This window comes from Oryctolagus cuniculus, chromosome 5 (assembly GCF_051225735.1).
Source record: "Oryctolagus cuniculus isolate XC-2025 breed Fujian yellow rabbit chromosome 5, ASM5122573v1, whole genome shotgun sequence".
Classification (NCBI taxonomy): domain Eukaryota; kingdom Metazoa; phylum Chordata; class Mammalia; order Lagomorpha; family Leporidae; genus Oryctolagus; species Oryctolagus cuniculus.
This window is the reverse complement of record NC_142871.1, coordinates 140449564-140474575: the sequence shown is the minus strand read 5'-3', so window position 1 is coordinate 140474575 and position 25012 is coordinate 140449564. Positions and strand designations below refer to the sequence as shown.

The window sequence follows — 25012 nt, the reverse complement described above, 5'->3', positions numbered from 1 at the left end:
CGTTGCTTACAAGGAAGTTGACCCATATCAAAGTTTGTGTTCTGGCTGCTCTACTTCCTATACAGCTCCCTGCTAATGCACCAAGGAAGACAAGTGCTTGGGAAGACCCAAGCACTGGGGTCCCTGCCACCCATATGGAAGACCTGGATGGAGCTCAGGGTTACCGGCTTCTGCCTGGCCCAACTCCTCACTATTGTGGCCATTTGGGACGTGAACCAGCAAATGGAAGGTCTCTTCCTCTCCCTCTTGTAACTCTGCCTTTCAAATAAATAAATAAAACATCTTTAATTTTTAAATAAATTATGCTTTCCTTTGTGCTCAGTGTCATATTCAGTTATCATTTATGTCTTCATTTTTGCTTTCAAGAACCTGTGTAAAACTCATATTTCCAGAAGATTTTTCAGTTTCAATCTGCCTTCACATAGATTTTCCTCTGACACACCAAAAACAAAGCAAAAAACCATAGAAAGGGTGGTGTTACGACTTCTTCATTTCCCATCTGGGGAACCAACCTCCAGTTGGCTGTGGCCTGTGAGGGGGAGCTGGGCCTCATAGTGGTGGACGGCCAGTGAGGTGCAGGTCGGTAGGTGCAGGAGACAGAGGCAGACAGCCTGCTCTCCTAACAGAAGGTGCTGCCACCCATGCAGGTCAAGTGCTTAGTGCAGGAAGGCCGAGAACATGTCCTCAGCAGGCCACAGACTGTCCCTCCCGGCACAGCTGTCTCCTTGTTGCCGGGGCTGTCACTGAGGAGTCTGCTTGATAAAGGGTTCTAGAGGCTTGGCAGAGGAGTTGTTTCTGATTCTGAGGCCCACAGGGTGGAGCTGTTCCTTACCATGAAGAAGTCGATCTTCTCTTCACTTTGTGCCTTCCTGTGTGCTATTTCCTTCTCCTTCTGCCTCAAGAGCCTGACCCGAGACTGGATCTGCCCCTGTGGAGAGAGTGACCTTCAGCCCAAGGCGCTGCATGCATGCTCTTGGTCTCATAAAACCCTCCCTTCTCTCCAGAGAGCAGACTGGGGAGTTCTGGGGTAATTATTAATCCACCCTCCTTTCTCAAGCTGGGGGGTGGGGTGGGGGAGGAATGATGGGAACTGAGAAACTGGAACCCAAGGGACCTAAAAGAGCAGAGCAGGGGCCAGCTCTCTGGCTTGGTTGGCTGGATCTCCACCTGCGGCACCAGCATCCCATATGGGCACCAGTTGGTGTTCCGGCTGCTCTTTTTCCAATTCAGCTCTCTGCCTGTGGCCTGGGAAGGCAGCGGAGGATGGCCCAGGTGCTTGGGCCCCTGCACCCACATGGGAGACTTGGAGAAAGCTCCTGGCTCCTGGCTTCAGATTGGCTCAGCTCCGACCACTGCGGCCATCTGAGAAGTGAACCAGCAGATGGAAGACCTCTTTCGGTCTCTCCTTCTCTGTCTGTAACTCTGCCTCTCAAATAAATAAATGAGATTTTTTTTAAAAGAGCAGAGAGTTGTTATGACTTATTATGAGTAGTATTTGGGGTGCTCAAGGTTCTCAAAGCGCTCCCACAAACCTTCCCTCACACGTCCTACCAGCAGTTTGAAGAGCTATGCTTGATTTGAAAGCTGAGACCCAAAGGGATTCCTTGAAAGTCTCATAGTGAACTCACGAGTCTGGACTTGAGCCCACCTCTTCTGAATCAAAATTCTGTATCTTTTCCATTCTCCATTATTCCTTGATCTGCACAGACACCAATTCCCCAGACTCAGGACTTTGGGCTCAGTGGGCATTAAGCGTAATGTGCAGAGCCATGGAATGCAAATCCACAGGCAGGAGGCAGCAGTTTCCAGATCTCCACTGAACTCCTGTTCAGCAAGGGGGCTCCACATGCCTACCTGATAACTCTGGGCAGCTTCTTCTATCAAGCTGGTGTTATGGGATTTGTGGTCCTTAGATCCACAGCACACCACACAGAGGAATTTTCCATCCAGCTCGCAGAAGTAATGCAGCTTCTCCCCATGCTTCGGACATCTCATCTCCTCCTCCTCCTCCTCGTCCTCTACCTCCGGCCGCATCTCAGAGAGATCTGTAGCTTGGATTCTGTCCACCAGGTTCACCAGCAGCCAGTTGAGTGTGAATGCATTCTTCCTCACAGAACTGTTGCAGAGGGGGCATTTGAAGAAATCGCCTGAGGCTTCCGCCACCTGAGTGATGCACTGGAGGCAGAAATTGTGCCCACAGTCAGTGGTGACAGGTTCCTGCAGAATCTCCAGGCAGATGGGGCAGATCACTTCCTGCTGCAGGTCCATGGGAGACTGTTGCCTGGCCATCACAGAGCAAGCAGACTAACCCAAGTTTGCAGGAAGCCTGGAGGTCTGCTGTGGACACTGGCTGTAGGAAGGGACAAGGAAACAGCAGGTGGACGTCAAAGATTCTGTCAATTAGCTAGAGGAGCAGGGAGGGAGGAAAAAATGATACAGAGGAGCAAGAATTTGGAGCATTCTAAAGAGAAGGAAAGGGAGAGACAATCCTGCCTGGCTACCTCTTGAGAATAAATGGACATTGTGAAAGTACATTTGCTGCCTATAAAGTGGAGTAAGCAGTCTTGAACTTTGGACTGATAAAGGCAGTTGACTGAGATCAAAGAACCAGGGCACCAAAGTCCACTGACAAAGGACTTCCCAGCAGCATCAGGTAGGAGTGGAGGGGCTGGATGGCATCCCTGGAAAGGTCGCAGCCAGTTGAGTAATGCCTTGGTCATCTGTCTGCAGAACCAGAGCTGGAGAGAGCACATGCCAGGAAGGAAGAGGGAAACTCTCCCTCTTGCAGGTCTCCCACGCTGTGGCTGTGCCGGCCCACTCTTCGCTTTGTGTGTGCTATGACTGGTGTGGCTATGCTTCTTCCTTCTTCCTGGTGATTTTCTGGCTCCTGACCTGCTCGCCCCATGAATTTTGTCCTGGTTGGAAAACTGTCATTGTCAACAACACTCCCTTCCGTAGCTGGACCTTCCCTCTGGTCTCAAGGGAAAAGAAGGCTTCCTCCCCACCCGTTCCTCTGAGTCCCAGCGTCCACCCTCACCCCTGCCCCCCAGCATTTGCTGACTGGCCCCACCGAGAAACACACTAAAAATTTTTATTTTGGTGTTTACTTTAGGTCAAACAGGGTGTGTTTCTCTCATTAAATAAATGCTAAACCTTACCAGATTGCTTGTTTTATTTGAGTCGATATTCAGAATTCTTATCTGAATAGACAGCAAGGACCTTTGAGATATTAACATTAAAATAATTAATAAAGGTAATCCTGAGTTGTCAGATAGCCTGCTCCACTTCTGACCCAGCTCTCTGCTATGGCCTGGGAAACCAGTAGAAGATGGCCCAAGTCCTTGGGCCCCTGCACCTGTGTTGGAGACCCAGAAGAAGCTCCCGGCTCCTGGCTTCAGATCAGCACAGCTCCAGTCATTGTGGCCAACTGGGGAGTGAACCAGCAGATGGAAGACCTCTCTTTCTGTCTCTACCTCTCTCTCTCTCTCTCTCTCTCTCTCTCTCTCTCTGCCTCTCTGTAACTCTGCCTTTCAAATAAATTAAACATTTTTTAAAAAATTCAAAAGATGGAAAGTAAAACATTGTCAGAAGTATTACCCAAAACAAAAAAAGCAAAAACAAAACTCCTCGGTATGGAAAATGGTAGAGTTACAGAACAAAAACTAGAAAACATGCTTCACTTGAATTTATCATGAGAATTATGACAAAGGAAATACTCCATATTAAAAACTGGTGGAGTCCATTTAAGTGGTATTAGGAAGTAAGTTTACAGTTTATTAGGCAATTATGAAAATACTGAACATAAATGAGCTGAGAGTTCAAAATAAGCTACAAAAAAGGAAACTCTAAGGAAGGAAATAGAAACGAACAAGTTTTAAAGAACAATAAGGCCGGCGCCGCGGCTCACTAGGCTAATCCTCCACCTTGCAGCGCCGGCACACCGGGTTCTAGTCCCGGTCAGGGCGCCGGATTCTGTCCCGGTTGCCCCTCTTCCAGGCCAGCTCTCTGCTGTGGCCCAGGAAGGCAGTGGAGGATGGCCCAAGTGCTTGGGCCCTGCACCCCATGGGAGACCAGGAGAAGCACCTGGCTCCTGCCATCGGATCAGCGTGGTGCGCCGGCCGCGGCGGCCATTGGAGGGTGAACCAATGGCAGAGGAAGATCTTTCTTTCTGTCTCTCTCTCTCACTGTCCACTCTGCCTGTCAAAACAAAACAAAACAAAACAAAAAAAAAAAATAGAGATAGACCAATAAAATTAGAACCTTGTTCTTTGAAAATACTAATTATGAATACTAACAATTTCTGCATAACTTTGATAAGACTGATCAAGAAAACAGGGAAGACACAAACAATATTAGGATTGAAATGGAAAATAACCTTAGGAGATTAAAAGGTCACAAGAAAACGTAACTCATAGCTTTATATCAGTTAATTTGAAAATAGATACAAAAGGGGCCGGCACCGTGGCACAGTAGGTTAATCCTCTGTCTGCGGCACCAGCATCCCATATGGGTACCGGTTCTAGTCCCAGCTGCTCCTCTTCCAATCCAGCTCTCTGCTATGGCCTGGGAAGGCAGTGGAAGATGGCCCAAGTCCTTGGGCCCCTGCACCTGCATGGGAGACCAGGAAGAAGCTCCTGGCTCCTGGCTTTGGATTGACACAGCTCTGGCCATTGCGGCCATTTGGGGAGTGAACCAATGGAAGGAAGACCTTTCTCTCTGTCTCTCCCTCTCACTGTCTGTAACTCTACTTGTCAAATAAATAAATAAAATCTTTTTTTTTTTTTAATTTTTGACAGGCAGAGTGGACAGAGAGAGAGACAGAGAGAAAGGTCTTACTTTTCCATTGGTTCACCCTCCAATGGCCACCGCGGCTGGTGCACCATGCTGATCTGAAGGCAGGAGCCAGGTGCTTCTCCTGGTCTCCCATGGGGTGCAGGGCCCAAGCACTTGGGCCATCCTCCACTGCACTCCCGGGCCACAGCAGAGAACTGGCCTGGAAGAGGGGCAACCGGGACAGAATCCAGCGGCCCGACCGGGACTAGGACCCGGTGTGCCGGCACCGCTAGGCGGAGGATTAGCCTGTTGAGCCACGGTGCCGGCCTAAATAAAATCTTTTTAAAAATAGAAAAAAAAAAAAAAAAGAAAGAAAGAAAGAAAATAGATACGAAAGTGTTTAAAGGAGATATAAATGCTGAAAATTGATTCAAGAATAAATGAACAATCTAAAGGTGTCAGTTCCATTTAAATCATCATATCCATAGTAAAAAAAAAAAATTCTTCTATAAAAGGAAACAGTTTGGGGCCAGCACTGTGGTGTAGCAGATAAAACTGCAGCATGCAGTGCCCACATCCCATATGCGCTGGTTCAAGTCCCTTCTGCTTCACTTCCAATCCAGTTCTCTTCTGTGGCCTGGGAAAGCAGTAGAAGATGGCCCAAGTGCTTGGGCCCCTGCATCCACTTGGGAGACCTGGAAGAAGCTCCTGGCTCCTAGCTTCGAATCAGCACAGCTCCAGCCGTAGTGGCCATTTGGGGAATGAACCAGCAGATGGAATACCTCTCTCTTTCTGCCTCTGCATCTCTGTAACTTTGCTTTGCAAATAAATAAATAAATCTTTTTTTAAAGGAAAACAATTTCTGATGGATTCAAGGAACAGGCAACATCTAATTTACAGAACCCCTGTCTTATATAAACTATTCCAGAGAATACAGAAAAGGACAACTATCCATTTCTTTTTATCAAAGCTAGTACAGCCATCGTGACAAAATCAGTCAAGGGCAAGGCAAGCGATGAAAATCATAGACACAGGTCACTTATCACCATAGATGCTAAAATCTTAAAATCAGATGTCACTTATCACGGTAGATGGTTAAAATCTTAAAGTATTAGCAGATTGAATCCAAAAATTTAATTCTACATTTAATTTTTTCTTTTAAAAATTTTATTTATTTATTTGAGATATTTGAGAGGCAGAGTTAAGACAGAGAGAAGGAGACAGAGAGAGAGAGATCATCCTCCACTGGTTCACTCCCCAGATGGCCACAATGGCTGGAGCTGGAATGATCTGAAACCAGGAGCCAAGAGCTTCTTCCAGGTCTCCCATGTGGGTGCAGGGGTCCAAACACTTGGGCCATCCTCTGCTACTTTCCCAGGCCATTAGCAGGGAGCTGGATGGGAAGTGGAGCAGCCAGGACCCAAACTAGAGCCCATCTGGGATCCTGGCACTGTGGGCAGAGGCTTAACCTATGTACTACAGTGTCAGCCCCAATTCTACCTTTTTTAAAGACGAAAATGTTAGTTTACAATGTCTTAAAATCAATACTGTTGTATATTTACCAATGCACACACATATTACTGAACAAATTTTCCTTTTCTTCATGCATCACATAGCCTCCATCTCAGTCCTACTCCTCTACCTCCTTTTTAATCAAGACTAGTTTTTAGGAGGTTTTTCAGAAAAACCTCTTGATGGTAAATTACCTTGGTCTTTTTGTCTGAAATAATTTGTGTGTGTGTGTCTGTGTATTATAACCAAATATTGTTTATTCAAGGAAAGCTAGAGAGATTTGTCAAAGACAGAAAATCTGTTGACAAAATCAACCCAAGATTAGATGCACCTCCGTCTAAAAAAATAGAATTTAACACCCTTTATGATAAAAGCTTCCACCAAAAAGGAAAGAAGGTACTTTAAACCACAAACGGGTTTTCTGCTGAAAACATAACACAAAAATCACATCTAATTATAAAAGCTTAAAAATTAAATTCAGGAGGGGCTGGTGCTGTGGCACAGTGGGTTAACGCCCTGTCCTGAAGTGTGGGCATCCCATATGGGCGCTGGTTCAAGTCCTGGCTGCTCCCCTCCCGATCCAGCTCTCTGCTATGGCCTGGGAAGGTGGTGGAAGATGGCTCAGGTTCTTGGGCCCCTGCACCCATGTGGGAGACCCGGAGGAGGCTCCTGGTTCCTGGCTTTGAATTGGCACAGCTCCGGCCATTGTGGTCAATTGGGGAGTGAACCAGCGGATGGAGGACCTCTCTCTCTCTTTCTCTCTGCTTCTCCTCTCTGTGTGTAACTCTGACTTTCAAATAAATAAATAAATCTTTTAAAAAATTCAGGAACAAATCAGTAATGGCCACTGTATTAGTATTATTCAGCCATGCACCACAAGTCCCAGCTAAGGCGATGAGAAGATGAAGGAAGAGTTTAAGCATTGGAATATAAAAAATAAATTTGTTACTATTTTCAAATGCAATAGATTTTCTTCATAAACAACTCAAAAAAATAAAAATTATTAGAGCTGATTAAAGAGATGCTAGATGGGGGCCGGCGCTGTGGCGCAGTGGGTTAATCCTCCACCTACAGTGCTGGCATCCCATATGGGTGCTGGTTCGAGTCCCAGTTGCTCCTCTTCCAATCTAGCTCTCTGCTATGGCCTAGAAAACCAGTAGAAGTTGGCCCAAGTCCTTGGGCCCCTGCACCTGTGTTGGAGACCCGGAAGAAGCTCCTGGCTCCTGGATATGGATCAGCTCAGCTCCACTCTAGCCATTGCGGCCATTTGGGGAGTGAACCAGTGGAAGGAAGACCTCTCTCTCTGTCTCTCCCTCTCACTGTCTGTAACCCTACCTCTCAAATAAATAAATAAAATCTTTAAAAAGGAGAGAGATATGCTAGATGAAGAATTACAATTAAAGTCAATCTTTTCCAAAAACCAGAAATAACCCATTAGAAAATGTAATGGTAATTTTTAAGAATTATTTATTTATTTATTTTTAAAGATTTATTTTATTTATTTGAAAGGCAGAGTTACAGAGAGAGGGAGAGGGAGAGAGAGAGAGAAAGAGAGAGAGAGAGAGAGATCTTCTATTCACTGGCTCACTCCCCAAATGGCCACAACAACCAGGGCTGGGACAGGCTGAAGCCAGGAGCCATGACTTTCATGCCGGTGTCCATGTGGGTGCAGGGCCTAAGAACTTGGACCATCTTTCACTGCTTTCCCAGGCACATTAGTAGGGAGAAGTGGGGACCTAAACCAGCGCCCATAGGGGATACCAGCATCACAGGTGGTGGTTTTACCTGCTACACCACAAAGAGGGACCCTAAGTTATTATTTATTATGTGTAAAAAAATGCATAAACCTATAAAACATGGAAATAAATTTGTTAAAATATGGGGGGAATAAACATAAGACAAATTTTTTTTTCATTTTTTTTTTGAAAGGCAGAGTGGACAGTGAGAGAGAGAGAGAGAGAGAGAGAGAAAGGTCTTCCTTTGCCGTTGGTTCACCTCCAATGGCCACCGCGGCCGGCACACCGCAATGCTCCAATGGCAGGAGCCAGGTGCTTCTCCTGGTCTCCCATGGGGTGCAGGGCCCAAGCACTTGGGCCATCCTCCACTGCACTCCCTGGCCACAGCCAAGAGCTGGCCTGGAAGAGGGGCAACCGGGACAGAATCCGGCGCCCTGACCGGGACTAGAACCCGGTGTGCCGGCGCTGCAAGGTGGAGGATTAGCCTAGTGAGCCGCGGCACCGGCCGACAAATTATTATTTTTTAAAATATTTATTTGAAAGGCAGGGGTTTTGCTCACCCTTCCTCTAAACCCAGAGTGGCGCCAGCTAGGCTTTCTCCCATCTGATAACTTCAGAGGGAAAACTCAGATAGGAGTTTCTAGTATTTACACCCATAAAGTCTTTTGTTTCAGGAGAAGATGTGAGAAGACAAACACCCATCCCCTTAAAAACTCCTGGCCTCAACTGGACTGTGTGCTCAGCCCTCTGCCTCTCTGCTAAGCCGCCCGCCTGGCCTGTCCAGGTGTAATCTCTTCGCTCAACCATGTAACCCCGCTCTCCCCCAGCCTGAGTGACTGGGCACTCTCTTTCAGGTTCTGTTTGGAGAGGTGCCCATCCGTTCTTACAGATGTCCCTTCCCTAATAAACCTTGCTGTTTTACTTTCCACTACTCTCTGTCTCATGTTTAAATTCTTTCTTGCACAAAGACAAGAACCCTGCCATTCACCGGTAACAGCTAGACAGGGGGAAGCTTGGAATGATGGGCAGGACCCCCTGGAGAATCCTCCAGGGAGCAGGATACTTGAAATGCAGATATCAGGCAGAAGGGGCGGAGATCCCCACCTGGCAGATCGGGTAGAAGGGAAGGGGTAGGGCAGGATGCAGATCTGGGCTGCCCCTGAAACGTTATCAGGATGACTTTGAGATGCATATGCTGGACCCAAATGTCTCCTTAGGCCTTTGTCACACACACATAAGCTCATATCTGACTTCCTACCTAACATTTCTTGGACGAAGACAAGAACCCTGCCATTCACCAGTAACAATTTGAGAGGCAAAGAGAGAAAATGAGCTCCCACCTACTGGTTCACTCCCCAAATGCCTGCAATAGCTGGAGCTAGGCCAAGGTCAAAGCCCAGAGCCAGGAACACAACTGAAGTTTCCCATCCCATGTGGGTGGCAAGAACTCAATTACTTGAGCTATTACCACTGCCTCCCAGGGTCTACTTTAGCATGAAGCCAGAACTGGAGTGCAAGTACTCTGATGTAGGAGATGTGTATCTTAACCACTAGGTTAAAATGTTAAACCTCACGTTTTGTGAATTTTTGCATAAATATACTACATCTAGAGATTATTAAATTTAAAAATGGACAGATAATAAACTGAAAATTCACAGAGCAATAAAACCAATCAACCAATAAGCATAAAAACAGTAAGCTTGAAAATTCAAGTTATAATAAAGAAGATACCGTTTTACATCTCAAATTTAAAAGTCTGGGCATAGAAATGTGGCCAAGTGTGTTGGGAAATGGGGATGCCTGTGACCTGCCGGCAAGAGTATAAATCACAATGATTTCCAGATCATGCAATAATGTCAGTGATAACAGAGATACTACCACTAATAATAAACAAAGGTCAACATTTACTGAATGCCTATCACATCCTAGGCAAGGGTCCAAGTGCTTTGTGTATTAGCTTAATTATATAGGGAAGGTTTGTTTTCCCTTTTGAGGACAAGTTAACTGAGACCAAGAGAGATTAGGTAACTTTCCCACTGTCATTTAGTAAATAGAGCAGAATGAGGACTTGAACCCAGGAGTGAGGACTTGCACCCAGGTAACCTCCAGAGCCTTCCAATATCTGTAGAATTCTGTGCTTCTGGAGGACACTTTGCACATGTGCACTCAGAAATATGAGTACATGTAGATGAGGGTGAAGTGCAGTATTGTTTATAAAACAAAACATTGAATAAAACCCATGTCAGGGTTTCTCAGTCACAACACCATTCATGTTTGTGGCTGCAGTGTTTTGTGGTGGGGCCGTCTGGTGTACCATAGGTCATTTGGCAGCATGCTTGGCCTCTGCCACTGCATTCCAATTGTATTCCCCTCCACCTGCTGTCACACAGAAATGTCCCCAGACCTTACCAGTGTCCCCAGGGAACAAAAGCTCGGGTTGATGTCGCTCCCCCTCTTCGTGGAGGAACGACACTAAACCCTGCCTAGGTTTCCTATCCGAGTCACGGCACCATTATGTCGCTCCCCCTCTTCGTGGAGGAACGACACAGGACCCTGCGCTGTTCTTTTGTCTGCTCGGCCCTTCCCGGGTTTGCTGCTGGTTCTTCCCGGGTTGGCTACCGTCCCTTCCACCTCCGTGGAAGGGCGGTTCCCCCTGCCACTTTCCCCACTTCCGCGGGGGAGCGGCACACCGCCGGCCGGCTCTCTTGGGGGCTGCTCAGGTGTTCCTTCAGATAGATGTTCCCCTTAGATGTTCCCGGTGCATGTTGTCTCTCTCCTCCTTTATAGTCCTCTTCCACCAATCCCAACTCTGCTACCCACATGCCGAGTACGCTGCTCTCCTCCAATCAGGAGCAGGATCAGCTCCTGCAGGTCATCACTCAAGTTGGCGAGAGGCAGCTGCGTAGAAGCTGTTTCCTCCTCTCCCAGCGCCATATTGTGGGAGAGCAGATGCATAGAATAAGTCTTAATTCCAGTAACTTAGTCTAGTCCGAGTTGCTCCCCACAGGTTGACAACAGAACCACTCATCTGTATCCATTCATGTAGCTGAGTCTCAAAACAATGAGATCACTGACACACACTTGAAATCACACAAAGCAGCACTCCACATACCTTGTATCACCAATGTTTGTACATATGATAGGAGGTTAGCCTGAGAGGATAAACCCCAAGTGTGTCAAATTTCCTGAGAGAAATGGAACAAAGACAAGGACAACATGGAGAGAAGAAATCTTGAATTTACCTGTGATACTTATTTTTGAAAATATTAAGTAAAAACCTTATTTTTAAAAAAGATTTTGTTTATTCATTTGAGAGGCAGAGTCACAGACAGAGAGAGGGAGATATGGAGAGAAAGGTCTTCTATCCACTGGAATGGCCACAATGTCTGGACCTGGGCCCATCTGAAGCCAGGAGCAGTGAGCTTCTTTCTCTCACATGGGTGCAGAGGCCCACACACTTGGGCCATCTTCCACTGCTTTCCCAGGCCATTAGCAGGGAACTGGATTGGAAGTGAAGTAGCCAGGACTTGAGCTGGTGCCCACATGAGATGCTGGCACTACAGGCAGTGGCTTAGCCTACTATGCCACAACACCACCCCAATAAAGCAAAACTCTTACATTTGTTAACCCTAGGTTATGGTTAGAAGGGTGCTACTTATATTATTTTCTATTGTTTTCCATATTAATTTTTTCCAAAATAAAACAATCTATATAAAATAGAAAAAATACAAAAAGTGAAAATGATTATAAATAGAAGCTCAAAAGAATCCTAAAATCAGTTCCAAAATAATTAAAAAGTTTGATTTTTCTACCACTCAGGAAAACAGAAATAATAAGATACAAATACAATTACAAGGTAAACTCTATACTCATTGATTGGAAAGCTTTTTCTGAGTGTCCAGAGCTAAGGAGGATGTGGAAAAATGAGACCCTCCATGAAGGGCTGGTAGGGGTGTAAGTATCACCATCTTTTTGAAAAGCATCAAGGTAATTGATATAAAATTCAATCAATAGGTAACTAGAATAAAAGTAAATAAATATATTTATTTGAACTCTTAAGGAATAAAATGTTTGCTGAGTAGGTGGATAGAATGAGGTTATCATATGATCCCATTTGAAAAGAAGAGGCTAGGTGAGGTTATCTTATGATACCATTTAAAGTCCTCCACAAAAATCATATGTGCAAAGAGAAAGCAAAGAAAAAACCCATGAAATAAATATATAGTGCAAAATAGGTTTATATATAAATGATGCTCATAGTGCTCAATATTGCTTTTCAGTTTTGCTGTATTGCTCAATAAAAAGGTCAAACCAGACATGGCATTAAGAACACCCAACAAAATGTTCCATTTTTTCCTTAGAGGGGTTCATTAAGACATAAGCATAAATTCAGAGACAGGTCAAGGGCTATTTTACCAAAGCAAATAGAAACATCCCCTGGTGGTCTCGGCCCTCTCCGAATGCCAGAAGAAACTGCAGGGTTCCACTTGGGTGAGAGCAAGGAACTTCACTAACTCAGTTGGCCTGTGTGATGACTAATTTTATATGTCAACTTGGGTTGGCTTTGGTACCCAGGTATTTTGGTCAACACCAGTCTATATGTTGTTATAAAGATATTTTTATTCAAGAGACAGAGACAAAGAGCTCCTACCTACTGATTGGCTCCCCAAATGCTTGTAATGACCAGGGCTGTGCCAGGCCAAAACCAGGAGCTGGGAACTCAATTCAGGTCTCCCAAAACGGTGACAGGAAGTCAATTACTTTAGCTACCTCCACTGCATCCCAGGGTCTGCTTTAGCCGGAAGCTGGAATCAGAAACCAGAATTTAGTACTGAATCCAGGCATTCCAATGTGGGATGCAGGCATCTACTAGGCCACATCCCCGGCCCTAAATAAGGTTAACGTTGAATCAATAAATTTGAGTACAGCTCTGCCTTAGCTCTCCAGCCCTCAGGACTGCCCTGCCAGTCCCCAAAATCAAGTGTACCAATTCCTTAAATGTTTCTCCATCAACACACAATTGGTCCTGCTTCGATGGAGAATCCTAACCTATCCACCTTCAACTCCTGCCCTCCATAGTTATGCTATTTGGGCATTAAATGACATCAGAGAAAATTGGCAAGAAGAAATAGAAATATGGTTACAGCCAAGAATCTAAATACACCCCTATCAGAACACGTCAGACCATGAAATATTCTTGTAGCGTGGAAGGACGGTGCCCAGAGCCCAGCACAGAGCTCTCTATCATTCCTCACTCTGGAAACTGCATTTTAATAAAGATACCCACAGGTTGGACCACCTCTAGGGGACAGTGGAATAGTGAACAGTTTGAAATCCCAAAGACAGGATCTGGTGTTGGCCCCAAGAGATAGAGGGATGCTGCCTTCCAAATGCCAGTGGACCCCTACCCTACCTGTGGTCTTTACACTCCTATGCAGACTGCTGTGAGCTGAAATGCGGCCCCTCCTCCTATGTGTATGGTGAAGCCCTAATCCCTGGAACCTGAGAATGTGACTCTGTTTGGAAACAGGGCCTTCAAAAATGTGGTAAAGTTAAAACAAGTCCCTAAGAGACAAGATTCAGACACTGAGAGGCACCAGTGATGCTCTGTGGAGGAATGACCACGTGGAGCGGAGACGCAGCAAGACGAGGAGACAGCTGCCCTCAAGCCAAGGAGGAAGGCTTTGAAAGCCACAGTCTTGGACAGGTGGCCTCCAGAACCATGGGGAATAAGCTCTCTGAGACAGTGCTCCAGCCATAGCTTTTTTTTTTTTTTTTTTCTGTTAGAACAGCCCTCACAAGCAGATGAACTCATATGGCTATAGAGTCCAGCGGACATCTTATCCCTGGATTTGGATTTCTAGCTCCATACCAGGGTCTTCCCAGCCCACACCTCCCATGGGACACCGCTCTTCAAACTTCTGCATGCAGGCGGTTCTTGGGCTGGGATGTGAGCTGGCTCAGTCCCTGTGGACCACCTCCTCGGGACACACTGTGGACATTCTTTATAAATGCACTGAGGGCCTTTGAACCCAGCAATGCTGTGCCTAAAAATCTGCCCTGAGGAAATCGTCAACAGCATATATATTCAAAGGAAGGGGACCGGAAGGATAACTTACTCTCTCCTTATAACACTTGTTACCATGTCCAGTACCACCTAGGCACTGCTGGGACAGTGAACGCAGTGGACAGAAGGCCCACCCATTGCAGAAAGCCAGAGAATAGATCAGCTCACCTGATGAGGTGTTCTTTTCAAGATAATACACATCATAGAGAAGAAATGAGTAGGAGAGGGTGTGGGGAGCAAGTGGTAAGCCTCCAGTTTTCAGTATGGGCCTCAACATGAGCCTGAGAATGTGGCAACTGGGCCCTGACTTCAAGGCAGCTCACAGAATGTCGGTCATGGTTATGGCTGTTTGTTAGAATGATAGCTCATAATTTTCCTTTGCATTTTCTTCTCTCTTTTTTTTTAAAGATTTATTTATTTATTTGAGAGACAGAGTTACAGAGAGAGAGAAAGGTATTCCAACTATTGGTTCACTCCCCAAACGCTGCCAGGGCTGGAGCTCAGCTGATCTGAAGCCAGAAGCCAATATTTTCTTCCGGTCTCCCATGTGGGTGTAGGGGCCCAAGCACTTGGGCCATTGATCTAGAACAGAAGTGGAACAGCAGGGACATGAACTGGCACCTACGTGGGAATCCCGTGTGGCAGACAGAGGCTTATCCTATTATGCCACAGCACTAGCCTCTTGTATTTTCATGTACTTCCCAAATATATGACCATTAACACACCTGCTTTTATGACATTAACGATAAGCCACTTTCACTGACCCACATTTTCTCAGGATAAAGTCTTGACTCCTCTTTCAAGTTCTCCTCCCTTCCATCTAAACTTATCTTTCGTTCCCCAGGACTGTCTTTTCCTGTCAGACTGATACTCTCTGACCCAGTTTTGGCAAGACAGACTCAGCAAATGAAAGTACAGAACACCCAGTTAACTATGAATATCAGATAAATAATAGATAATGTAATATTTGAGACACACTAAAGATTTGCTTATCTGAAATTCAAATCTAACTGATCATTCTATGTCTTACCTGGTGACACTGCAACTGATCTTCCTCTCTTGTAAGCTGGAACAGGCTCTTCCTCATCTCCTCTCATCTTCCCAGGTAAACTAGAGGGAAGGGAGGAAGGCTAGGGGTGCTGGGAATGAGACAAGCCTCCCTGTCAGCTCCTGTATCAGTAGCAGACTTAGGGGATGGAAGTGGGTGGGGCACAGCTAAAAAGACCCTTTCTTGACCACGGTTTGTGCCTTCCCTGCAGATAAAGAATGCCCCTTTGATCATAAAATTGGGTAACTTGAATGTCCAAAGTTCCCCCAGGAAAGAGATCATTTTAGTTAGGACATTTATTCAACATTTCCAGCTTTTTTTTTTTTTTTTTTTTTTTGACAGGCAGAGTTAGACAGTGTGAGAGAGACAGAAAGGTCTTCCTTCCATTGGTTCACCCACCAAATGGCTGTTACGGCCAGTATGCTGCGCCAATCCAAAGCCAGGAGCCAGGTGCTTCCTCCTGGTCTCCCATGTGGGTGCAGGGTCCAAGCACTTGGGCCATCCTCCACTGCACTCCCGGGCCACAGCAGAGAGCTGGACTGGAAGAGGAGCAACTGAGACAGAACTGGTGCCCCAAGCAGGACTAGAACCTGGAGTACCGGCGCCGCAGGCGGAGGATTAGTCTAGTGAGCCGTGGCACTAGCCATTTCCAGCTATTTTAATTCACATAAAACATCTTTAGTAAATAATTTTTAATCCATTTTTTAAAAGATTAATTTATTTATTTGAAGGGTAGAGTTACAGAGAGACAGAGGCAAAGGGAGAGAGAGAGGTCTTCTATCCACTGGTCTACTCCACAAATGGTCACAACAGCCAGAGCTGGACCGATCCGAAGCCAGGAGCCAGGATCTTCCTCCCAGTCTTCCACACGGGTGCAGGGGCCCAAGGACTTAGGCCATCTTCCATTGCTTTCCCAGGCCAAAGCAGAAAGCTGGATTGGAAGTGGGGGTAGCCAGGACTTGAACCAGTGCCCATGTGGGATACTGGTACTGCAGCCAGCAGCTTTACCCGCTGTGTCACAGTGCCAGCCTCTAACCTGATTTTTTTTAAATACTTGTTTTTATTTTTTGCTTTTTAAAACAATCATTTAAAATGTTAAATAATTTAAGAGGGCTTTAAAAGTAGACAGCTTTTGTTGCAAACAAGGATGCTTCTTCATTTGTGTGACCTACTCTCTGCTTCCACAGCTCCCCCACTGCTAAGTACCTAGGCAGACATTAGCTGCATATGTGCAGAAGGGACCCAAAGAAAATGGGAACTTCTTTGGTAGAAATTTTTATGTGGTTGAATGAGGCAAGAAAAGGAGAAGCAAAACTGACTAGCAGTTACATTTCAAAAGTATTGCTGGGGCCTGCACTGTGGCTTAGTGATAAAACCACAGCCTGCGGTGCTGACATCCCATATGGGCACCAGTTCGAGTCTCAGCTGCTCCACTTCCAATCCAGCTCCCTGCTAATGGCCTGGGAAAGTAGCAGAGGATGGCCCAAGTGTTTGGACCCCTGCACCCACATGGGAGACCTGGAAGAAGCTCCTGGCTCCTGGCTTCTGATCAGCGCAGCTCCAGCCGTTGCAGCCATTGGGGAGTGAATCAGTGGATGGAAGACCTCTCTCTCTCTCGCTTGCTCTCACTCTCGCTCTGCACCTCTGCCTCTCTATAACTCTGCATTTCAAATAAAATAAACAAATCTTTAACAAAAAGTATTGCTTTTGTTTGATAACCTTGCTAGGTGGATCCCAAAACTCTGCCAGGTGCATCTGGGAAACCTTCCCAGCTCTATGCCCAGGAGGTTCTAAGGTTCATTATGAAGTCCTAGGAGGAATTTCAGAAATTCCATGCTCCAGAAAGCTCTCTGCCTACCCATATTCCAGCGGGGGCATGAGGAGGAGAAACAGAGGGCCCATACCAAATCCATAAAACCTCCAGTCTGAACGTGGACTGGGCTCTCAGCTCTGTCCTGAGATGGCTGCCTGGTCTATCAACGTGTTCGCTTCATTAAACTTTGCTTCACTCTTCACGCACCCTTCTGGTTCATTCCTTCATACTTCACCACCACGAGGCAACGAAGCCGAGCTGCTAGGAACAGTGACTCAGTCCTGTTTCAACACCATACACTGGCTCCTTCCACGGCCCTTTCCTGTCAAGGTCAATTCACGATTGAAATCAAGCCTCATTTGTAGGGTAGAAGGCTGGTACTCCCCTCTCTCCTGACAGATAGCAGGTGGCCAGACCCAGAGCTGGCACAGGAGAGCTGGTGCAACCAGCCTGCCAGAAACTCTCGGGCTGGCATCCAGAACCTCCAGCGTGCAAAGCCATGTATTATCAGCCAACTGCCCCCATAAGCCCACATCACAGATGGCCGGGGAGCTAGGGAGATGAGGCACCCAGGGAGCAGCCATGTGAACCCTCCCAGATTATAGAAAACTCGTCCACTTAAGGCTGTGAAAACAAAATTCTTACCCATGTCTCTGCCTTTCCATTCGGATGTCCTCAGCCCTTACCACAGGAACTGGGACAAAATAGTGGATTTTTCAATTGATACACTAATCTGAGCCATTTTATGCACTCTCTGTGCTGACATGACAAAAATCTTGTGAAAAACAGAAATGCTTTACCTACAAAATTTCACTTAACACACATACATATATTAAAGATTTATTTATTTATTTTAAAGGCATAGTTGGGGGGGGAGGGGTCTTCCATCCCCTGGTTCAGTTCCCAAGTGGCCACAACGGTCAGAGCTGTGCAGATCCAAAGCCAGGAGCCAGGAGCCAGGAGCTTCTTCCGGGTCTCCCACACGGGTGCAGGGGCCCAACGACTAGGCCCATCTTCTGCTTTCCAAGGGACTTGAACTGTGAGACCTGAGCCTGGATCAAGGTGTAACTATTTTAATTAGGCCTCCATCTTGTAACTTGGGCCTGAGCAGGCCCTGAACTCTGAGCCAGAAGCTCCTAAAAGTAAATACAGTAAATACAATAAACTCTCCTAGCAACAGCCGATTAACAGATAACAGAGAAATACCTGGAGTTTCTGGTGTCTTCGCAGGGCAGAAAAGGTGATTGATAGCTACCTGAGACCCTGCAGTTCAGCAGGTATACCCCATCAGCTCGGACCCTATGCTTCAGCCAATCAATTCAAAAGGCATCAACCCCAAAGCCATCCAACCACCTTTAGTAGGTCCGTTCCCGCCACTGGATGCACTAATCAGTTCTAGGAGATGTCCTTTGAATTTCCCGCGGGATGAGATGATTTGCTAAATGGTACCATGATGTATAGCATATCTCTGAAAACCCTATAAAAACCCTGTTAACTGAAGGGTCGGGGCTCTCAATTCAGACCCGCTGCATCGGTGTTGATTGAGAGACCAGACCCGGACCTGCAATAAAACTCTCACGTGCTTTACAGCGGTATCAGCTCCTTGGTGGTCTTTGGTGGTGACTGAATCGGGCATAACAGAACCAGTGCCCATATGGGATGCAGGCGCCGCAGGTGCATGTTAGCCTGTTATGCCACAGCGCCAGCCCCAAAGTACTCGTTTTTGACGTGCATTCCCGGCAGCTTTCGGGACCCACATTTCAGGGCTCCGGGCCTCAGCTTCCTAATCTGTAGAATGGAGATGGCCACTGTGCGAAAGATCAGAAGTGCACAGGACCCAGGAGAGGCGCCGGTGACCTGAGGGCCACCAGGTCAGGCGGGCTGGGCGGAGGACCCGCTGGCGGTGGGCGGGGCCGGCCAGGCAGCTCGGCTGCTGTGATTGGCTGTGCGCTGAGGCCGGAATTGCGGGCCCCGCAGCCACTAGGGGGCGGTGCGGCGGGTCGGAGGAGTGGGTGACGCGCGCGGCCGTGGGCCCGAAAGGTGGACGGCACTGGGAAACCCAAGTATGAAAAGCAAGCGGTTCTGATTCTGTTGCCCTGATTCCGTCTGGAATTCTGGATCCGAAGACAGGAACTGAAGATGGAGCGGGCGCCGCAGCCCCTCGTGATGGTTAGAACTTTCAGCGGAGGCCGGGCTCGTGGGCCTGGGCACGCGGGCCTCTGCCCCTCACCTGGGTCCCCATGCCGGAGTCTCGGGGACCCTGCCGCTCAGCGACTGGGCCCGCATTCAGCGCTCTCTGGGGTTCCTGCGGGACACTGGCCCCAACCTGGGAGCTAACTCCCCCCGTCCTCAGTCCCACGGGCTGGAGGAGACTCTCAGGTCTGGGATTTGACGCTTCCGCAGTGCTGGGGCTGCTCAAGAAAACAGATACGAAGCTGGGGAAATTAGGAACCAAGGTAAACCCTGACTTAGCGTGAGAAAATAAGTGACAATACATTTAAAAATTTTAAAAGCTGACAAGTACCACAAACATAAAAAAAATCTAGAAAAGATTATGTTTCTAATAACTACATGAACCACCACTATTTTTCCTCCATTTTACTTTTTAATTTGAAAGAGTTACATGGAGAGAGAGAGAGAGAGAGCCCCTCTGCTGGTTCACTCCCCAGATGGCTGCAACAGCAGGAGCTGGGCCTATTGAAGAGCCAAAGTGACTCCATTTTGAAACAATAAAAAAAAGCAGCCTCCGTTTCCCATAGCAGACCCAGGTCCTTGTAAAAGCAGGCATTCAGGCATCCCAGAGATATCAAAGCTTACCAGGGACAGCTAGCTCGGTAGATCAAGGACAGCACAGTAGAGATTGCTAAACAAAGTAACTCCCTGAACCCAAAGCTTCTGTGCTGTATGTAACTCTTTTCCTGCTGATGTATCCCTTTTTTCCTTTAAAAACTCTCCCAAACAAACACCGGGGCCTCACTCCTTCCTCTGCTGTGCCAGTTGCTTGGATGGGGTCCCTGTCGCAGCTTGTACTCCCGAATAAACCTTGCTCTTGCAGTTCGGTGTGATCGACTCTCTGGGGGTCTCTGCGGGGATCTAACGATCTGGGTACAACATAATTTGGGGGCTCGTCTGGGATTGTGATCCCCAAGAAGCCCCCCAGCGACCTCAACCCCAAAGGTTTGCTCCAGTAGACTGGATGAGTTCGTTAGTCTATTTGTTCATTGTTTAACTCTGTCTAAGTCTGAATCTGTAGCATCGGCCGCCGTTGCATCTGTATTCTGAATCTGTGGAGGGTCACTGCCCGAGCGGACGCGCTCGCAGGGCACACCCCAGAGGAAACGGGAGACGTCCCAATTCCTCGTCTGGGACCTGGGAAGGTCCAATCTGTATCTGGGGACAAAGAGGGACTGCTGCAAAGGTCTCGTCCCATCCGTAAGGTCTTTGGTCTCCTTCAAACTCCCATAGGTTTGCCCTCGGAGCAGCGGAGACTTTCTGTAATATGACCATCTGAATCTGTCGGCGGAAATTCTGTACGGGCCCCATGTTTGTTCGTCTTTTTGTTAAGTGGTGTTTGTGTTATTTCTGTTGACAACTGACTTAACTGGACAGAACATGGGGGCGACTCCATCCTCTCCACTGGATCTAACTCTTGCACAGTGAAGAAATGTAAAAAAAAAAGGCTCATAATAATGTAGGTTAAGGGTTGGATCAGTCAGGCTGGGGCATGAAGCAGGGCTGGGCACGCGCTGCGGCTGGATGAGGTGCCCCCCGCGGGGGGCCGCAGTGGCGGTGACTGGACACGAGCCGGGACGTTCCAGTGGATTGCCCTGGCTGCGACGGGCGTTGCGGCCGCCTTCGGGGAGCTTGGTGGGCACAGAGTGTGCACGTGCGCGCCGCACTCCCGGGGTTGGTTCACGAGGAGGAGACCCCTCTCCTCCCCCCACCGGCGCCGCTCGGTGCCGCGCGGTCTCCCCCTCCCTCGCCGGGTCCGTCCCTGGGGCCGCGGTTCCGCGATGCACCTCGCCTCAGCCGGTGCCTAGCCCCCGACTTAGAACTGATGCGGACCAGAGGAATCCAACTGTTTAATTAAAGCATCCTGAGGGTGTTGACCCGATGTGATTTTTAACCAGTGCTCTGAATGTCAAAGTAAAAAAAATTCAATGAAGTGCGGAGAAGCCGGCAGGAGCCCCCGGGGGGGGGGGGGGGCCCGGCAGTGGCGTCCGGTGAGCTCTCGCTGGCCCTTAAAAATCCGGGGGAGAGGGTGTAAATCTCGGCCAGGCTGTACCCATATCCGCAGCAGGTCTCCAAGGTGAACAGCCTCTGGCATGTTGGAACAATGTAAATGTTAAAAAGGACAATTACAATTGGGTTAATTTCTGTAAAGAGAGACTCCATGTCCATCACCAGGCTCTGTTGGTGGGTCTCCAAGTGGCAGCGCTGCACGCAAGATTGGCGCAAAATTCAAATTTGGCCTTGGAGACTGGCGTGGACTGGGTAACTCTCCTCCCCCTTGCCTTATCTCAGAATTTGAACTTTACCTTAGAATCAGGTCTGGTCCAAAGTCTACTCTCCCTGTCTTATCAATGAAACAAATCGGGTATCCCACCCTTATGATGGCTCTTGTTTTATCTCAAGCAAGCCAGAAGATATTGCTTTGTAACTTGCTGAACCTATTTTGCGATTTGTTTTAACAAATTTCTGGGTGGTCAGTACTCAATGAAACAGTAATAGGTAATTAGCACTTGTTTTAGATAAATACAATTTTAATTTTAATTAAATTCAGATAGAGATATATAATATCAGCATCTCAAGTCATTTAGGTGTAACTGCTAATTTAAATTGGGTAAAGACAAATGAGATAAGTGTCTAAATGTAAACTTTGGTACTTTCAACACCTTATGTTCTATAGAAAAACTACTTGAATTTGCTAACGTTGTTTTCATAGATTGTCCATATAAAAAATAGTTCAACATCACTTAAAAGTAATTAATGCTGAAATTTAATGTGTTACCTTGTTTAAAAATGTTGTCTTGACTTAAAAAATTTTAATAGGTTATTTTAAAATGTAAAGCAAAAAAAAAAGACATAAAAAATCACAAGTATAAAAATAAAATGTTTCAAGTAAGTTAAAGAGGTTGTGTAAAATTCACAAAAAGTTATAAAAAATTTTTTAAACATGAAAGCTATTACTGATTTCCTGTTAGAACAATAAGTTAATCTATTATGTTCTCTTGATGTCTCTGTTAAATTCTAATTGTTTAAAAACAACTGAGTTTTTATTAAAAGCTATGAGTTATTTAAATATATGCTTATTTTCAAACCTTTAAATAATCACCTTGTAACAATGATCAAATTTGGTCTGTATTATGTCATAGTATAAAATAGTATTAATACAAATGTCTGAAAATTGTAAAGTCTGGTAATCTAGTCTTACTAAACATAATGGTCATCTTGATGAAGGGGCCCCAGAGGCCTAAAAGAGTTAAGTGTGCCTTGTAAAATCCTACAGGTACTTTCAAAATGCTATGTAAAGTAAACAAGTGTCTCTTGTTGGTTAACAAGTTTGTAATTTTAAATATGACAACTTAAGACAACTTAAGGTCTTTTGTCATCCACAGTTTTGTATATCAGATTTACTACTCATAAAACTAAAACTGTTTGCTTCTGTTTTTAACTGTCCTCCTATAGGTTGCAATGGACTTTTTCCAGCTACATCTATTGTATTCAGCACTTTGGGATGACTCTGTAAACTGATAAAGCCAATAATGTATTACAGGTACCAACTGGGAAAAAGTATAGTTAACTGAGGTTACTAAGATCAGAAAGTAATTCAAATCAATTGGTGATTTATAAAAAAGGTTAAAAATTTTAACAACTATCACTGAAACTGCTTTATTGTTCTGATGTATGTGACCCTGTAGTTTGCTGTGAAACTAAATGCATCTATCTAATCAACTCCTCTGTAACATTTATGTATGTTTTTCTAATGTCTCTGCTGGTCTAAATGTTCTGTATACAAGAGTTATCTCAAGTGTTACATATTGCTGTAGAGCTTGATTATATTGTAATCTGTAACAAAATGTTTCCCATAAGTTTAAACAGCTAAAGTTGATTGAAAATTCGTGTAACCTAAATCTCTGTAAACTTGTTAGAAGGAAAAAACTGAAAACATTTTATAAACGTGTGCTTAAATTTGCTGGTTAAACAGACTACACCATGGTGGGTATTTAAGAGATGTTTCCAAGTACATGTATTCTTAAAATTTGTAAGAGACATTGAACTTTCCTAAGTTGTTGTCTAATGATTAAATCTACTTGCTAAGTTTTCATTTGATATTACTCTTGAAATGTTTGTGCATGAAAGAGCTGCCCTGCCTTTTTGACCCTATTGCCATATATGATTATTCCTTGTGAGATTACTTAATTACTTGGATTAAAGACTAGCATAGGAAATTAAAGCCACTGCCAGGCAACACCACACAGAGTAACATATCTGTTTTGCCTCTGGTGGTGCAAGGTTTTTAAGCATGGCTGGTAACTGGTAAGATTTTGTAGTGGCCGGCACCACAGCTCAATAGGCTAATCCTCCGCCTGTGGCACCAGCACATCGGGTTCTAGTCCTGGTCAGGGTGCTGGATTCTGTCCCGGTTGCCTGTCTTCCAGTCCAGCTCTCTGCTGTGGCCCGGGAAGGCAGTGGAGGATGGCCCAAGTCCTTGGGCCCTGCACCTGCATGGGAGATCAGGAGAAGCACCTGGCTCCTGCCTTTGGATCAGCACGGTGCACCAGCTGCAGCAGCCATTGGAGGGTGAACCAACGGTAAAGGAAGACCTTTCTCTCTGTCTCTCTCTCTCACTGTCCACTCTGCCTGTCAAAAAAAAAAAAAAAAAGATTTTGTAGTGACAATCTGGCAGCATCCTTGCATAGCTATTTGGGTAAGGACATAAGTCAGTTCTGTTAAAGGTCAACCATGTTCAGGAATCAGAGTAACTCAGCCCAGATAAATATTCATTAGAAACATGCCTATGACTATAGACTTCTAGTCTAGGCAACGAAAATTAGAAGTGAGACTGAGCACTCCCTTAACTTGCATTCTCTAGTCTGCTTTAACAAAAACCAGGAGGAAAAGAAAACTGGACATCAGAAGCAATGTAAAGATGGGTGGCAGGCCTATTACAGGCAGCTCTGTACAGTGATCTGCCCTCAGGGAGACCCAGTAGGCCAGTCCACTGCAGTTGCTTTCAATGTGGTAAGCTTGGGCTCCAGCAGAAATCAGCTTATAAAGAGCCCTGGCAGCTCTGCCAGCCAAGAGTTGGATCACTGGAAATGGAACTGCCCTGGAGTTGAAGGACTTCAGGTCAGAGCCACAGATCTTATTGGTTCTAAGCTGAAAAGCCCTTCACTTAGCCCAGCCTCCAAAGTGACCGCCAGTGTTGAGAGAATGGCCAAGTAGGGTCAGAAACATTGCAGACAGAGCTGTAAATTTCCTGTTGGAGATGCCACCTACCTTTACCTGGCCAGCTCTCTTCCCAGGCCAGGTAAGTAATAAAAGTCAACAGAGTGCCTTCCCCAAGGAGGTTCACACCTCCCTTAAAATGTACCCTATGTAAAGAGATAGATAGGTCTAGGCCCCTTAACTTACAAGACCTAAAGTCACCAGGTTATTATCAAGCCCCTTTTATCAGGTTCTCTTTGCCTCTCAATCGGAAAACTTACTTGTAACTTGGACAACACCTTTCTTGACTCCTCTAATAGCAACTCTGTCCTTTGTTAATAGCAACTCTGTCCTTTGTTCTGGACCCTGTCTGGCCCACTCCTGGGCCTCATTCCTTTGTAATTTTGTTGCTTATTAAAGTCAGTGGTATACAAACATTCTGTACATATCCTGTGGGGGCAGCAGTAGTATCTTTTAAACAGTATTACCATAAGTAGTGTACTTCAAAATGTAAATTACCTTGTTTAAAACTGTGACTTTAACATTTGTATAATTAGTGCATATGGTATCTGCTCTCCATTATCAAAATAATTCATTATTAGGTAAATTTGGCTAGTAGGGAATACAGTTCT

General features: G+C 46.0%; 1 protein-coding gene across 4 annotated transcripts in view; it reads right to left on the bottom strand.

The window, feature by feature from the left end:
• The window catches only part of TRIM31 (tripartite motif containing 31), a 39468-nt gene that overhangs the window by 11712 nt on the left and 2744 nt on the right, over nt 1-25012 (bottom strand). For 2 of the 4 annotated variants that reach the window (XM_017344817.4, XM_070074832.2), the window contains exons 1-2: nt 1855-2533; nt 833-928 (exon numbers count right to left, since the gene is read on the bottom strand). In XM_017344817.4, the coding sequence (XP_017200306.2) occupies nt 833-928; nt 1855-2289 (531 nt within the window). In that variant the 5' untranslated portion in view covers nt 2290-2533. Of the gene's footprint in view, nt 1-832; nt 929-1854; nt 2535-25012 lie in introns of those variants that run through there. The other 2 variants (XM_070074831.2, XM_089334353.1) reach the window with 2 other exon arrangements.